The sequence below is a fragment of the Pleuronectes platessa genome, chromosome 7, assembly GCF_947347685.1.
Source record: "Pleuronectes platessa chromosome 7, fPlePla1.1, whole genome shotgun sequence".
NCBI classification, from domain to species: Eukaryota; Metazoa; Chordata; class Actinopteri; order Pleuronectiformes; family Pleuronectidae; genus Pleuronectes; species Pleuronectes platessa.
The window spans coordinates 995,593-1,011,202 of NC_070632.1; the positions used below are offsets into that span (position 1 = coordinate 995,593).

Here is a 15,610-nt window from a genome sequence, read left to right on the forward strand (position 1 = left end):
CTGTTTTTACTAAACCGTGATATTCTTAAAATCTTTAAATGTAAGTATTTAGAATACTTTGTAAACAGCTACAGAGAAATACAATGAGTCATTGAGAGGAGCTGTGGAGGGAAAGTAACTAAGTACATTTGATCAAGTAATACATAACGTAAGGTACAAGAAACTAAACATTTAACTTATGCATTTCCCTTTTATACTTCTTTATACTTCTACTTTATAGTATATTTATTCATTCACAACATTTACATTGAAGATTTAGTTACTAGTTACTTTGCAGATTCTGATTATTTACACAGAATATTGTAAACTACCGAACAGTGGATAAAGTTAGTTCAAAGGAACCAGCTGCAGGATGTGTTGTTCTTTATGAAGAAACTCATGAATAATGAATGAGGCGTACAGGGGGTGATGCTCCTCCTCGGCGGCGCCTCTGACTCCTCCTCCTGTGGGGCGGGGCTCAGTTCTCCGGACGCCAGCCCTCGGCAGCGCAGCACCACCCACACGTCTGGGTGGTGCAGACAGAAGTAGCGGCAGACTCGGCTGGCTTCATGGATACTGCCGTCATCTAATAGCTGACCAATCAGTGAAGCCAGAACTCTCCTCTCCTCAGAGTGGATGTCCTGCTCCTCCTCCTGCTCCTCCTCCTGCTGCTGCTCCTGCTGCTCCTCCTGCTGCTCCGGCTCCTGCTGCTCCTCCTGCTGCTCCTCCTCCTGCTCCTCGGAGCGACCCGGCAGTCCGTCCAGACGGAGGCAGGTCTCCGTGTTCAGAGCTGATATGTTAGAGAAGGAGAACTCCTTCATGAGAACTTCATACTTGTTCATTTCCGGTGCGACGGCGGGCGGCGGCAGGTTGAAGACGCTCTCCTGCTCCATGGTCACGGCGAGGACGTGTTGCCGCACCCGGCTGATCCAAAGCTTCTTCTCCATGCTCTCCAGCTGGTCGATGGGAGTCGGGCTGAGCTGGGAGAGCCAGTGAGCGGCGAGGCCCAGCAGGAGGCAGCGCTCCTGGACGTCCAGCAGCTCCGTCTGAACGTCTGCAGCTGCTGAGGAATCTGAGGCTTCAGCCTGCGACAAGAAGAAACAGGAAGCTGATCCTGGATCAGTGCTGTCGCTCTTCAGCTGCTCCTGACAACTCCACCAGAAACTGACCCGGGTCTCCAACCTCCTCCACGTTGTCTTGGACTTCTGGGAGTTCATTTCCTGAAGGAGCTGAGTCAGAGAGAGAAATGTGATGAAACAAACGTTATGTATCAGAGTTAACAGCCAGCCACCAGGGGGCGTACGAGCTGTCTTGGGTTCACTTTTGGGAGCTGACATGTCGTCCATCCTAATTTACAGTCTGTGGTTTAGAGCTGACGGTGGATCTGGAGTAAAAGTTCAGGAAATCTAAGAAGTATAAAGTCAAATCTAAATGTTTCTTGTCAATCATGATGATAAAAATACAAGATGTCTGTGAATTACGATGATGTCATCAGACCTGGCTGAGCAGCAGGTGGTGGACGGGCAGGTCGGCCAGCAGCTCCACCTTCCTGGCCTGAGTGTAGCGCCCCCTGGCCTGCAGAGCGTCCACAGCAGCCTGGAACTCCTCCTGCTGGACAGAGGGTGAACTGCACTGAAGCAGCCTGGGAGACAAGCTGACGTCTGAGCCCTGCAGCAACTGACTGAGCCGCGACAGCTTCCTGAAGTCTGGACCTACACACAGACACACACCGGAGACACAGACACACAACCAGGACAAAACAAATCCATTGAAACAGGGATGTGTTTCTAGACTACAGCAAAAAAATAAAATTTACTGTGACGTGTCCTGATTTAATCGACCAATCAGAGGTCAGAACATCTCACCAGCTGGAGGAAACCACTTTGCTGAGGGGGGGGGATTCACTGTGGATTCAAACGTCTCCTGATCTAAGACATTCGGACATGTTCTAAACTCTCACCGTTGGACTTGAGGAGCTTGTCCACGTCGGCCAGGAGCTGCAGCAGGCGGTGGAGGTCGTACTGGGAGGAGCAGCGCTGCAGCATCGTGAGGAGCAGCACCGAGGCCTGGCTCTCCACCCACTGCAGGGGGAGTCCACCAGGGGGCACCGGCCCACGGTTTCTCAGCTGCACCGGCAAAGGAAAAGCAACAGATGAAAGAGGAATAGTTCAGTGTCTGTTGTGAACGTGTGTGTTTGTAATGTTGTGTTCTCTCGTCATGTGTTGATGCTTTAGAATTTTTCTTCTGCATCAGTGAGTCGTCCTCGTTCTTTGTGTTCATCCTACCTGGTTGATCTGCACTGAAGCTGCATCCATGACCAAACTGATTCTGTGTCAGTGTTTTTGATCAAATAAAAATGATGATTTGAAGCCTAAATGTATTCTGTGAATAACCCTGGTGATGAGCTGATGGTGTTGGTCTCCTCAGCTCGATGGTGGAACTCACAGTGATCAGCGTCCTCTGGAAATCCAGCAGCTTCACTTTGGCCTCGGAGAAGTTCCTGTAGTCACAACACAGCTCGAACATCCTGAGCACCAGCACCAGGGGGCAGTCCTGAGAGATGAACGTTAATGACCATTATCAGGTTCATTCGATCTAATAATCATCTGACCATCGAGATGAATAAGACTCAAGTATGAAAGTTATGAAATCGGATAAAAGAATCTTCTTTTTCCATCAGAGCAGAACCAATGTTTCTCTGTGACTCTCGAGCGCAAGAATATATTAAAAATAATCAAGAAATAGATATTTTAAATAAATAAACTGTCAGTTATATTTATTGATCATCTCCAGGTCATCTCTGCTGAACCACATGGCCCGAGAACATTCCTTCAGCATCGGACTCCCGGACAACATCGTGTTCTGCAACGAGTTCCTGGACACGCTGCAGAACAAACTGGACAAGTAGGAATCAGACACGTTCCAATGGGTTTGATTATTGATTCATCATCTGTTCAATATCAGAAACTGATCACATCATGAATGACAGCTGATGCTCTGCAGATGTCAGGTCATTGTGTTAAGTTTAGAACAGATTTAATCAAGTGTTGTCTTCTTGTGTGTTAATGTTGTGTTGTGCTTCCTCTGCTCAGTCTGCAGTGTTTGTACTGTGAGAAGACGTTCAGAGATAAAACCACATTGAAAGTCTTCATTTGATTTCCTGTTGTGTAATGAGCTTTACAACAACTGAAGCTTTGTGGGGTTTTGTTATTGTGTTGTTTGTTTCAGGACTCACACGACTTCGATCTTCACAAGCTGAGGACAGAACTCAGTGAGTGAAACATCAGCAACCTCCAGAACCTGCATCATCTGTGACATGAGATCTTTGTCTTCAGGCAGTTCAACAGATTACACAACTGTTTGTTCTTCTACACAAGAGAAGCAACAACAGTGTGTAGTCAGAAGAGAAGCAGGACACGAAACTCTTCAGTCCCTAAATCACAATGTGAAACCAAAACCAACCAGATCCACAGAAACTGAAGAGAAACACGTGAAGCTTCAGACTCGGATCAGAACTCGAGTCTTGATTCACAGATTCACAGACGATGCAGATTGAAATGCAGACGTTTGAATATTGATGAGACGCTCTGTGTTCACCTCTCGCTGTCTGCTCCTCTCAGACCTCAGGTTCTACCAGCAGGTCAAACTGGTGAACTTCATCCGGAGGCAGATCCACCAGAGCCGCTGCTACGGCTGCGAGGGGAAGTTCCTCTCCAGAGCCGACGTGCTGCGCCACATCGCGGCTGCAGGTCACGTGATGAAGCTGCCAGACGTGTCCACCTGGGACCAGCCGCAGTGCGTCCAACACCAGTTCATGTCTTCATGGTTCAGTTGTTTCCCAGTGGGGGGGGTCACTGCTCCTTCATCCTTATGAACTCAGGAGTGAACGTCTCTGTGGTCCTTCTCTCCTCAGGTATTACTTCCCCACGTATGAGAACGACGCCCTCTTGTGTTCGTTATCTGACAGTGACGAGGCTGAAAGTGAGGAGACGAGTCACGGCGAGGACGTCCCGGTGATCGCAGAGGACGTGTCCAACCTCAGAGCCCTGAGACAGACCAGCGTCCTCAACCAGCTGCTGAAGAAGAGAAGCTAGGACGAGGGACAGACAGCGGAGTGAAGACGTCTTCCTCTTTTCTTCTGGACTCTTCTTCACTCGCACTTTGTGAAAAGACAAACTGACCCGACGCAGCCGGAACGTGAACTTCAACACTTTACTTCACACAAATGTTCATTCAGTCAATAAAGAGGATGATCGTCATCAGAAGAACTTTATTACTTTCAGTACAAATAATACTGAGACCAGTGGAACCAGTAAGTTTGTCTGTTTACAAACGAGAATTCAGAACCAAACTAAAAGAGATGAATATGATTCTGTGTAATAAACCGTGAGGTTGAAACCTGGTCCAGGGTCAGTTTGTCTTCTACTGGTTCTTCACTGGTGCGATGTTCTGCTTCACTTTCCCGAGAGTAACCTGTCACACACACACACACACACACACACACACACACACACACACACACACACACACACACACACACACATCTCTGTGTAAACTGACTCCTCATGTCGTTTTGATGAACCTCTGTCAGGTCACATGTGTCTCATTTGGATCCACAGTGAAGTATGTAAAGATGTTTCTTCTGTAAAACAGCAGAAAGCCATGTGGTCGCCCTCAATCCAATCAGTGAGCTCCATTAACTGCACCAGATCAAATCCAATCTGTTCCCAAACCAGCCAGAACCGGACTGAAGACAAGAGTTTAATGATCCGTGAGGAGAAAACAGAGCAAAGAACTTCAGGTAGAAACAATGAACAGATAAACACATGGAGTTCTGTTCTATATGTTTTCAATATATTCAATGAAAGGGACATTTTATTTTAATATTCCATTTAAAGTCACGCAGCACAAAGTGAAGACAAATCCTCCACGTTGAGTCAGAGAGGAGAACAACAGGAGGATTCAGATTTGTTCCACGTTGAAGAAAACGTTCATATAATGAGAATAAACCCCGGGAGGAGAAGTGGTTCTGTCTGGAGCTCTTCTCCTTCTGGACCGAAGATCTTTCACCATCTCATCTCAAACTGCTTCTACTAAACATAAATATCATCTTCATCTGAACTTCAGAGACTTTTCCCACAAATCCTCTCGAACCTGAAACCCGAGCAGAGGTTGAGGAATGTGCATCAACTGGATGTGATGGTGAATGAATGAAATCCACTGATAAATAATCCATAATAAATGTATTGATCTGCTGTCAGGCTGTTTATATTGAGACATATTGATCAGATGTAGAATCTCAGAGACTTAAAGATGCTCTGCTCTTCATCGACTCTTCTTCATTCTGTAAATGTCTCATTCACTTTTCTTCTGCTGGTTTCCATTATGTCAAACTGGTGATTTTGTTCTTTTACCTGCACCAAGGACGAGATGTTTCCACCAGTTTGTTTGAAGAGGAAAGAAAAGCTGAGTCATGATTCCAGTGAAGTCGGTGGAAGGATGTTTATTGAGCATTAAAGCAGAGACAAGTAGAAACAGAACTTTTCTCTCTGAGATGTTTTTCTTCTCGTTACATCTGGTTTGTCACAGAGGAAATGATCCATGTGTTTGACTCATAGACTGAATATAAAGGCTTTGACTGGGATGTGCTGCTGTTATACTGCAGCGCCACCTGTGGGTCAAAAGTAGAAAAGCCACCACCGCTCTGCACCTGATGCACAAATGAAAACGTCCCATTTTAAACTCAAAGTGATTTCAATGTGTTTAACTTTGTGTTGAACTAAATCAATTTGTGACGTGAATCCAGGAACTTTAAGATCATAAAGAAACATATACACAGAATGTGGTTCTACACACATGGAGACACACTGAGGGACAAAGGTGGACAATAATAAAGACAAACTTAAACACACTGTATGTGACTCTTTATAGAAGGTTTATATATTCTGCTTGTGTTGTGTCATTTCAATAAACACATTCTTCATGTGAATAAACACAATCGGGGCAGGAAGGTTGCTGGTTTGAATCCGGTTCAGATGGGGTCTTCCTGTGTGGAGTCTGCATGTTCTCCCCGTGTTTTCTCCAGGTGCTCCGGCTTCATCTCACAAACACATGCAGATTAGGGGTTGTGTAGATTGGAGACTACACACAAGCTGCTGCTGCTTCAGCCTCTGGATCCTCAGGACACAGCTCAGCCTCCGTCCACACACACTGTCCTCTTCACACTGTCCTCTTCACACTGTCCTCCACCCTTTCCCCCTCCACCTGTTGAGAGAAGAAGACATCAGTGTCACAGAGACTCACTTCATCAGCTGTGAGTCAGTGATGAAGTGAGAGGACAAACTGTCTCAGATCAGATGAAGACGACACCGTCTCTGTCCCTCGTGTGAGGCTGTCAGCTGTGGTCCAGCTTGTGTAAGTTACAGCGCCCCCTGGTGGCATCTGGTAAAAATATATTACGTGACCGCGACATAATAACGTGTGAACGAGACAAATAACTCGAGGCCACGAGATCTGAATCTGTTGTTTACTAACAAGACGAGTGGAAGAGAAGAAGACACACACTGTCTCACTGTCTCTGAGGACACTGTTGTGCAATAGTAGGAGTAGAATTGACGTTGACTAATTATTAATAATCATGAAATATGATTATTAAAATAACAATTATTTCTTAAAAATAATCAAAAATGATAAAGCTATTAATTAAGAAATGTAACACATTTAATTAGAAATGATACGGTTATCCATTAATAATAGTTAAAATAATTAATGAAAACAATAAAATTATCAATTAAGAATAATACAAATCTGTAATCATTGCTTATTGTCGCGGGGCACCACCCTGGTTACAGGGACCAACGATACAATCTATAAATATCAGTCTCATAATGATAAATGTCAAATCAATAATCTCAATATTTAATATTAATAATTATTTAATTAACAGTGAAGGCTTCTAAGTTCGAGCACAGGCAATCATAATCCAGCTGCAATCACATACATATGTACAAATAATCACAGACTACAGATACTTTAATTACAAAAGCATTTATTAAAAAGGGGAAATAAAGTTAATGTTATTCAATGATTCATCATTTTAACAAGCTCCGATATTTCAAAGATAAACACAGCAACAGCACTTATCACAATTCAGAAAATACATGTAAAACCGGCGGTCTACCTATGTATGTCTGTCTCGGTGTGTGTGTGTGTGTCTGTGTCAAAGTGTCTCTCTGTGTGTGTGTGTCTATGTGTATGCCTGTGAAATAAAGTTAGTGTTATTTAATGATTCATCATTTTAACAAACTCCCATATTTCAAAGATAACAACAGCAGCCGCTTATCACAATTTAGAAAAACACATGTATTCATCTATGTGTATCTGTGTGTGTATCTGTCTGTGTCTATCAATGTGTGTCTGTGTGGGTGTGTCTGTGTGTGTGTGTGTGTGTGTGTGTGGGTGTGTGAGAGAGCGAGAGAGAGAGAGAAAAAGAAGGGGGCGTGGCGATGACGCAGTCACTTGGTGACGTCACATCTAAGATGGCGGCCGATCATGATTCGTGGAATCAAGGCCTAAAAACTCTCAAAATGGCGGATTGACTACAAAACAAGATGGCGGAGCCGTTATGAATTTAGAGCCAGAATGGGAGGAGAGGGAGAGAGGAGGCGTGGCAATAATAGATTCAAAATGGTGGTTTAACTTGCGTTATTCAAAATGGAGTCTATGTTAATGACACCATGTGGCCGGAGCTCACACTGGTGGTCGTCACATGAATTGCACCAAGGGATTTTCAGACAAAGAGAATTCTTTGTCTCTGCTTTGGCGTTCGGCCGCATGGCTTCCAGATGTGTCCAGCCTCTCTGAATATAGATTTAACTATGTTACATGAACTGTATTCTAAATACAGATCGGATGTGTGTATAGGTCGGTTTAGAAGGAGAGAGAGAGAGAGAGAGAGAGAGCATACAAGGAGAGAGCAAAGCTCTTAAAAGCACCGTCAGAGACAAGTTACATTTACTTTACCACTCAGCACCCAAGTGGCGTTGTGTGCTGAGGTTTGACCGGTAAAGTCTCTTTAAAGTTGTTCAAACGGTCACAATGAGCTGGAGACGCTGCTCACGGCGCTTAAAAACTGTGGCACAAGGCCGTAACCGGAAACCGGAAGTGGCGAGTCGCCGCTAAACATTAGAGACTCGGCGGTCTCATACAAAACAAATACGTTCAAGTATTAAAACAATACGCTACGTATTAGATTAACATCTGCCCAGACAATAAAGCCTCTTACTGTGACCTCCGCGGTGTTGCTGGCGCGTGGGGCGCGGATTTCCGGGAGTCCAGTGAATGTCTCGTTAAACCCCAGGATGCGTGCGAACGGGCGGATTCCTGGAAAATAAAATCAGTGTCCTGGCCTCTTAAGCGGTGCTCCGGTGGGTCTCGTGGTTGCAACGGAGATCAGCGCTGGGCCGAATCGAGTGAACTTCTCTTGCTCTTGGAATGGAATTCAGCTTCGTCTCTTCTTCAGGGATGTGGAGCTCGTGCTCCTCAGCGGAATGAATCTCGCGCTTCTGCAGGGGACGGCTGTGGAAGCCGTTTGTAGATCGTTGGGAAAAGAAAAGTCCGTGGGGAAAATGGAACAGTCTGAGATTGTTCCGCGTGCAATTTCCTGTTTGGTCTTTTCAAGTTAAAAGAGCAAAAGTCCTTTTGAAAATAAAAACGTCGACTGAATAAAGAAATAAAAGAAATGAAATAAAACAAACTCTGGTTGCCCCCTTTTGCAACTAAATCAGCTGGGAGGCCCCGAAGGGGGCCTGGTGTTGTCTTCAGAGCAGGGTAAAATGGCTGCGATTATTGATGTCTCAGTGGTTTTGTTCTACCTGAGAGGTCCTCCTCCTTGAGGAGTTGGTCATAGGAGGATGCTGGCTTTAAGCCAATTGAGTGTCAGAAATGGATCTGAGTGGGCGGGGCTTGGAACTGAGCAGGGGTTTCTGGGAAAACCCCAGGACATTTTTCCACCACCAGGGGGAGATTCTTGAGCCTGCAGGAGGATGTTTTCCCGCCCAAAGTTTAACAACCCTTTGTTCCTCTCGGCTCCAGTGTCTGGTGGCACCCCGCTGGGCTCTGGCCCAACAGTCCCCCTTTTGGTCTGGAGAGTGGGCTGTGACCCCGGTCTCCAGGGCAAACTATGGTCGAGAGTCCAGTGATAATCCATGAGAGGTAATCCTTGAGTGGAGTTGAAGCAGTGAAAGTTAGTTCATTATGAGGCAGAGAGGCATAAATGTCTTCGAGGCATGAGTCTAAACAGAGAGAGGTAATTGTCTGGGCAGACAGGCTAAATAACATATATTCTAAAACACGGCACACACTTTCAATTTCACATAATGCTTATCGGCAGTTATTGTTAAAATACCAATGAATTTCGGTGAAGAGTGAAATGAAAGAAAAGTGGAAACACGAACAGAAGAAAAAGTTTGAGTAGGTGCTGGTGTTTTGAGGTAAACATGTGTGTTATCCTGTCAAACCAAAACATTTAGAACGGCGAGTCACGTTCTGTTGTTCGCTAATCTGTGAATTTATGATAAATCCTATTTCTAGGTTTTCAGATCTACAGATATTGGAATTTCACTGCCAAGACTGAATTGCCAAGTGTACCCGTGAGGGCTGCACAACCGTAGTGGTAACGACTTCAAAATCCTCAACGAGGTCTAAGGAGGTTCACTACCTGAACTACGTTATACAATTTACTGACAGAGGGTCTAAAGCATGCAGCTATTGATGGAGTGAGTGGTTTGAGCGTTTTTTGTTTTAAAGTTGGGATTTCTTCCCCCCCTTTTCAGATGTGGAGGTGAGAGGGGGTTTCTGGCAGCGCCTTGGTCCTTCCCCGTCATTGAAGTCATCTTTGGGAGTGGAGAAGGAGGGCGTCTGCTCCTAGTTTCGCCAACGGGGTTCAGTGTCTGGTCTCTCAGTGGAGCCTGGAGGAACATGTGGCACAATGTCTCTCATTGCTTCATCCACACATCTCCGTATTTACTCCTCTGTCCCAGGATGCATCCCATGTGTTGGATTTCGGTCACCACATCTATACTCCTGGTACTGATAGGGTTTCCGTCTGTTCCAGCCCCTACTCCTCTGTTGAGAGGGATACAGGTGCTGAGGTCGAAACTGTTTGTGGGGCTGGTTGAAATCCTCACCCCCTTGGTTTTGTGGGGCGCCCTGTTGGAAGGGTCGCTGTTCCTGGTTCTCTTTGCTGGGGTTCATCTTGGCGTGGGGAAAGTTGTCATCTTCCAGCGCCGGGTCCACATTTAGTTGGATTTGAACTGCCAGAACCACGGAGTCGTCTTCGTTGAACCCTCGGTTGTCTGGGTCGAAGCGATAAATGTCTTTTTTAAGGGGCTCTAGCTGCCGGGTGCAGATTTCCTCTCTTTGAGGGGGTGCTGAGTCATCAGGGTCTTCTGAATTGTGTGTGCCACAGTATTCATCTTTGAGGCCACCATCTCTTGCACCGGGAGTGGAGGACCATCCAGGATGCGACCGTGAGTCATGGTGCGCCCCTGCCTGAGTGGCAGACTGGGAAATCTCCTTCAGCCCTCCAGGACGGATTCCTTCCGTCGTTGTGGTGTGGATCAGCATGGCTCCGTGCAGGATGTGTTCCTTCTGGCTGGAGTGGATGCTGTGTGTCCGCTGGAAAGGCATTTGGAGTGCCTCATAGCGGTCCCAGGTCACTGCACGTCTAGGGGTTGAGTCCGGCCCCTACTTTGGTGTTGAGGGGGTTGGAGCGGTCGACTGCTGGGTGTGTCTGGCTCTCCAGAGCAAAGCTTCCTCTGCAAGAGGGTTGCGTAGCTGTGCTCGCAGCTTTTCTCCCAGTGTCTCTGTTCCGCTGGCTCCACCGGGAATGACGTCAGCTCCTGGCCCTGTCATCAGGGATATCAGCTCGAAGGGGGGCAGCTCTGTTTGACTGTGCCCCCCTTTCTGCTGACCTTTGACCTTCCGTGCAGAGCTTCGTGCTCCTGCACCGCCTGGTCCTGTTCTGTGCGGGTCTCGATGATATGCCGCAGGTGGGAGTTTTTCTCCTGCTCCGCTCGACATGCTGCTTGCATGGCCTGGAGCTCCTTCGCATGTTCTTGGGCCTGCAGCTCGGCTCTCTGCTGGTAGAGGAGTGTCAGTTGACCCAGAGCATGGGGTATTTTTGGATGCGGGCCAGTGGGGTTGATCAGGTGAATGGACAGTTCTTTAATCTTACGATCGCAGGTACTTAAATCATACTCACTCAACTCACTCACTTCATCACTAGAAAAATTGATCAGACTGGCGACTGTCTCCGACAGGTCGTCTGGTCTTGAGGGAGCCCTGCCCCAGTGTGGTCCATGCTACTCATCTTCTGAGTGCGCAAACACCTGGTGGGCTGCTCAAGCTTGCTTAGATAAAAGCGGACAAAAACTCAATTATAGCATTTCTATAAAAATTGCTCAGACTGGCGACTGTCTCTGACAGGTCGTCTGGCCTTGAGGGAGCCCTTGCCCCAGGATGGTCCATGCTACTCATCTTCTGAGTGCGAAAAGAGCCTGGTGGGCCGCTCAAGCTTGCTTAGGTTAAAAGCGGATAAAAATTTAATAAACACTACACAAGACGCACAGGTGAGCTTCACTCTGTGTCTATATAGTAGCGCTATGTAGGATAGCTCGATGGCTCAATCCTTTAGACCTAGTTGGTTAACAACTAGTCTACTCGTAACTAGTCTCTCAAATCTAGTTAGTCTCCTTGAAATTCAAAGCATGCAGAAATTCTCCAATAAAAATATTACTAACCTACTGCAACGTAGTCAGCAACCAACCATAGCTATACACAACGCCTGCTTAGCAAAGGGAATTAAGAATAAAGAAAATTCAAAAAGAGAAATAAATTTCCAAAATTATTTTTCTCTTAAGAAAATTAATTATAATTATTGTGCATTGAGATGACACAACCGCTAATATGCAATAAGCAGCCAACCACGGATACACAAGGCAATAGTATACCTGTTTGGCACAGGTGCAAAGGGATTACAAATAAAAAAATTCAAAGAGAAATAAATTTCCAAAATTATTTTTCTCTTTAAGAAATTAATCATAAATATTGTGCATTGCGAATACACAACCACCGATTGCACTCTGCAGCCAACCACAGATACGCAAGGCACGAGTATACCTGTGTTGCAAAGGTGCAGGGGAATTTAGAAATTAAAAAAAAAATTATTTGCAGAGAAATAATTTTCAAAATTATTTCTGGATCATTGTACACAGTATTATGATACAGCTGGAGTTAGATAGCCTCACGCAGGGGCACCATTTATGTTGCATGCGTGAAGCGTTCCGCCCTCACACGGGGATCCATTTATGTTGTGAGGGATAAAAAAAAAAAAGTTTTGGAAGGAAAAAAAAAATTAATTAATATCTTTTTCTTCAAAAATTAATTTCTGGGGGAAAATGAATCTGGATTATTGTACAGTATTATGATACAGCTGGAGTTAGAATGCCTCACACGGGGCACCATTTATGTTGTGCAATAGTAGGAGTAGAATTGACGTTGGCTAATTATTAATAATCATGAAATATGATTATTAAAATAACAATTATTTATTAAAAATAATCAAAAATGATAAAGCTATTAATTAAGAAATGTAACACATTTAATTAGAAATGATACGGTTATCCATTAATAATAGTTAAAATAATTAATGAAAACAATAAAATTATCAATTAAGAATAATACAAATCTGTAATCATTGCTTATTGTCGCGGGGCACCACCCTGGTTACAGGGACCAACGATACAATCTATAAATATCAGTCTCATAATGATAAATGTCAAATCAATAATCTCAATATTTAATATTAATAATTATTTAATTAACAGTGAAGGCTTCTAAGTTCGAGCACAGGCAATCATAATCCAGCTGCAATCACATACATATGCACAAATAATCACAGACTACAGATACTTTAATTACAAAAGCATTTATTAAAAAGGGGAAATAAAGTTAATGTTATTCAATGATTCATCATTTTAACAAGCTCCGATATTTCAAAGATAAACACAGCAGCAGCACTTATCACAATTCAGAAAATACATGTAAAACCGGCGGTCTACCTATGTATGTCTGTCTCGGTGTGTGTGTGTGTGTCTGTGTCAAAGTGTCTCTCTGTGTGTGTGTGTCTATGTGTATGCCTGTGAAATAAAGTTAGTGTTATTTAATGATTCATCATTTTAACAAACTCCCATATTTCAAAGATAACAACAGCAGCCGCTTATCACAATTTAGAAAAACACATGTATTCATCTATGTGTATCTGTGTGTGTATCTGTCTGTGTCTATCAATGTGTGTCTGTGTGGGTGTGTCTGTGTGTGTGTGTGTGTGTGTGTGTGTGGGTGTGTGAGAGAGCGAGAGAGAGAGAGAAAAAGAAGGGGGCGTGGCGATGACGCAGTCACTTGGTGACGTCACATCTAAGATGGCGGCCGATCATGATTCGTGGAATCAAGGCCTAAAAACTCTCAAAATGGCGGATTGACTACAAAACAAGATGGCGGAGCCGTTATGAATTTAGAGCCAGAATGGGAGGAGAGGGAGAGAGGAGGCGTGGCAATAATAGATTCAAAATGGTGGTTTAACTTGCGTTATTCAAAATGGAGTCTATGTTAATGACACCATGTGGCCGGAGCTCACACTGGTGGTCGTCACATGAATTGCACCAAGGGATTTTCAGACAAAGAGAATTCTTTGTCTCTGCTTTGGCGTTCGGCCGCATGGCTTCCAGATGTGTCCAGCCTCTCTGAATATAGATTTAACTATGTTACATGAACTGTATTCTAAATACAGATCGGATGTGTGTATAGGTCGGTTTAGAAGGAGAGAGAGAGAGAGAGAGAGAGAGCATACAAGGAGAGAGCAAAGCTCTTAAAAGCACCGTCAGAGACAAGTTACATTTACTTTACCACTCAGCACCCAAGTGGCGTTGTGTGCTGAGGTTTGACCGGTAAAGTCTCTTTAAAGTTGTTCAAACGGTCACAATGAGCTGGAGACGCTGCTCACGGCGCTTAAAAACTGTGGCACAAGGCCGTAACCGGAAACCGGAAGTGGCGAGTCGCCGCTAAACATTAGAGACTCGGCGGTCTCATACAAAACAAATACGTTCAAGTATTAAAACAATACGCTACGTATTAGATTAACATCTGCCCAGACAATAAAGCCTCTTACTGTGACCTCCGCGGTGTTGCTGGCGCGTGGGGCGCGGATTTCCGGGAGTCCAGTGAATGTCTCGTTAAACCCCAGGATGCGTGCGAACGGGCGGATTCCTGGAAAATAAAATCAGTGTCCTGGCCTCTTAAGCGGTGCTCCGGTGGGTCTCGTGGTTGCAACGGAGATCAGCGCTGGGCCGAATCGAGTGAACTTCTCTTGCTCTTGGAATGGAATTCAGCTTCGTCTCTTCTTCAGGGATGTGGAGCTCGTGCTCCTCAGCGGAATGAATCTCGCGCTTCTGCAGGGGACGGCTGTGGAAGCCGTTTGTAGATCGTTGGGAAAAGAAAAGTCCGTGGGGAAAATGGAACAGTCTGAGATTGTTCCGCGTGCAATTTCCTGTTTGGTCTTTTCAAGTTAAAAGAGCAAAAGTCCTTTTGAAAATAAAAACGTCGACTGAATAAAGAAATAAAAGAAATGAAATAAAACAAACTCTGGTTGCCCCCTTTTGCAACTAAATCAGCTGGGAGGCCCCGAAGGGGGCCTGGTGTTGTCTTCAGAGCAGGGTAAAATGGCTGCGATTATTGATGTCTCAGTGGTTTTGTTCTACCTGAGAGGTCCTCCTCCTTGAGGAGTTGGTCATAGGAGGATGCTGGCTTTAAGCCAATTGAGTGTCAGAAATGGATCTGAGTGGGCGGGGCTTGGAACTGAGCAGGCGTTTCTGGGAAAACCCCAGGACATTTTTCCACCACCAGGGGGAGATTCTTGAGCCTGCAGGAGGATGTTTTCCCGCCCAAAGTTTAACAACCCTTTGTTCCTCTCGGCTCCAGTGTCTGGTGGCACCCCGCTGGGCTCTGGCCCAACAACACACACTGTCTCACTGACTCTGAGGACACACACTGACTCTGAGGACACACACTGTCTCACTGTCTCTGAGGACACACACATGGACCTGTCTCCAGGAAGCTGACTGAGGTCATCTGGTGTTTTGGGGACAGGATGAGTCTGGAGACATTGAGATGTTCTGGGTGAGTTGTCTTCAGAAGTTACCATGGTGATTGACCTGGTTAAGAAATGGACGAGCTTCGTAGAACTGAAAAAACTAAACCTGAAGTTAACCTGATAACCACAAATCCTGCTTGGTAGCACAGACCCTAGATCTGTGATACTGACTGTGTTTAGTAACATACTGATGAAAGCAGCGTGGACTGACTCCAACCATCTACTGACCTCAGAGTCTCCAGTCGACAGGTTGGACTCTGCTGTAGATCAAGCAGCTCCTTCACTCCTGAGTCCTGCAGGTCGTTGTTCCTCAGATCCAGTTCTCTCAGATGAGAGGGGTTTGACCTCAGAGCTGAAGCCAGAGAAGAACAGCTGATCTCTGACAGACTGCAGCTCCTCAACCTGGATAAAGAATAAAACTTA

General features: G+C 45.3%; 3 protein-coding genes across 4 annotated transcripts in view; 1 reads left to right on the plus strand and 2 right to left on the minus strand.

Moving 5' to 3' along the window:
- LOC128444275 (NACHT, LRR and PYD domains-containing protein 12-like) overlaps positions 1 to 15,610 on the minus strand; it is a 71,057-nt gene that overhangs the window by 50,073 nt on the left and 5,374 nt on the right. The window lies entirely within an intron of this gene.
- Positions 2,745 to 4,456, plus strand: LOC128444306 (zinc finger protein 277). 2 transcript variants are annotated; one of them, XM_053426708.1, is made up of 3 exons: positions 2,745 to 2,883; positions 3,072 to 3,774; positions 3,893 to 4,456. In XM_053426708.1, exons 2-3 carry the CDS (start codon positions 3,557 to 3,559, stop codon positions 4,071 to 4,073), a joined length of 399 nt encoding a protein of 132 aa, XP_053282683.1. In that variant the 5' UTR covers positions 2,745 to 2,883; positions 3,072 to 3,556; the 3' UTR covers positions 4,074 to 4,456. The 2 variants fall into 2 exon arrangements, with proteins under 2 accessions (XP_053282683.1, XP_053282682.1); XM_053426707.1 differs by having other exon boundaries at positions 2,761 to 3,774.
- Positions 5,468 to 15,610, minus strand: part of LOC128444271 (NACHT, LRR and PYD domains-containing protein 12-like) — a 330,858-nt gene continuing 320,715 nt past the window's right edge. The window contains exons 19-20 of the mRNA XM_053426645.1: positions 15,416 to 15,589; positions 5,468 to 6,243 (exon numbers count right to left, since the gene is read on the minus strand). Of these exons, the coding sequence (XP_053282620.1) occupies positions 6,213 to 6,243; positions 15,416 to 15,589 (205 nt within the window). The 3' untranslated portion in view covers positions 5,468 to 6,212. The remainder of the gene's footprint in view (positions 6,244 to 15,415; positions 15,590 to 15,610) is intronic.

Coding starts and splice junctions, on each gene's coding strand:
- LOC128444306 (XM_053426708.1), top strand. CDS start 3,557: ATGAGACGCTCTGTGTTCACCTCTCGCTGTCTGCTCCTCTCAGACCTC. Junction 3,775..3,892: donor TCCACCTGGGACCAGCCGCA/GTGCGTCCAACA, acceptor TTCTCTCCTCAG/GTATTACTTCCCCACGTATG.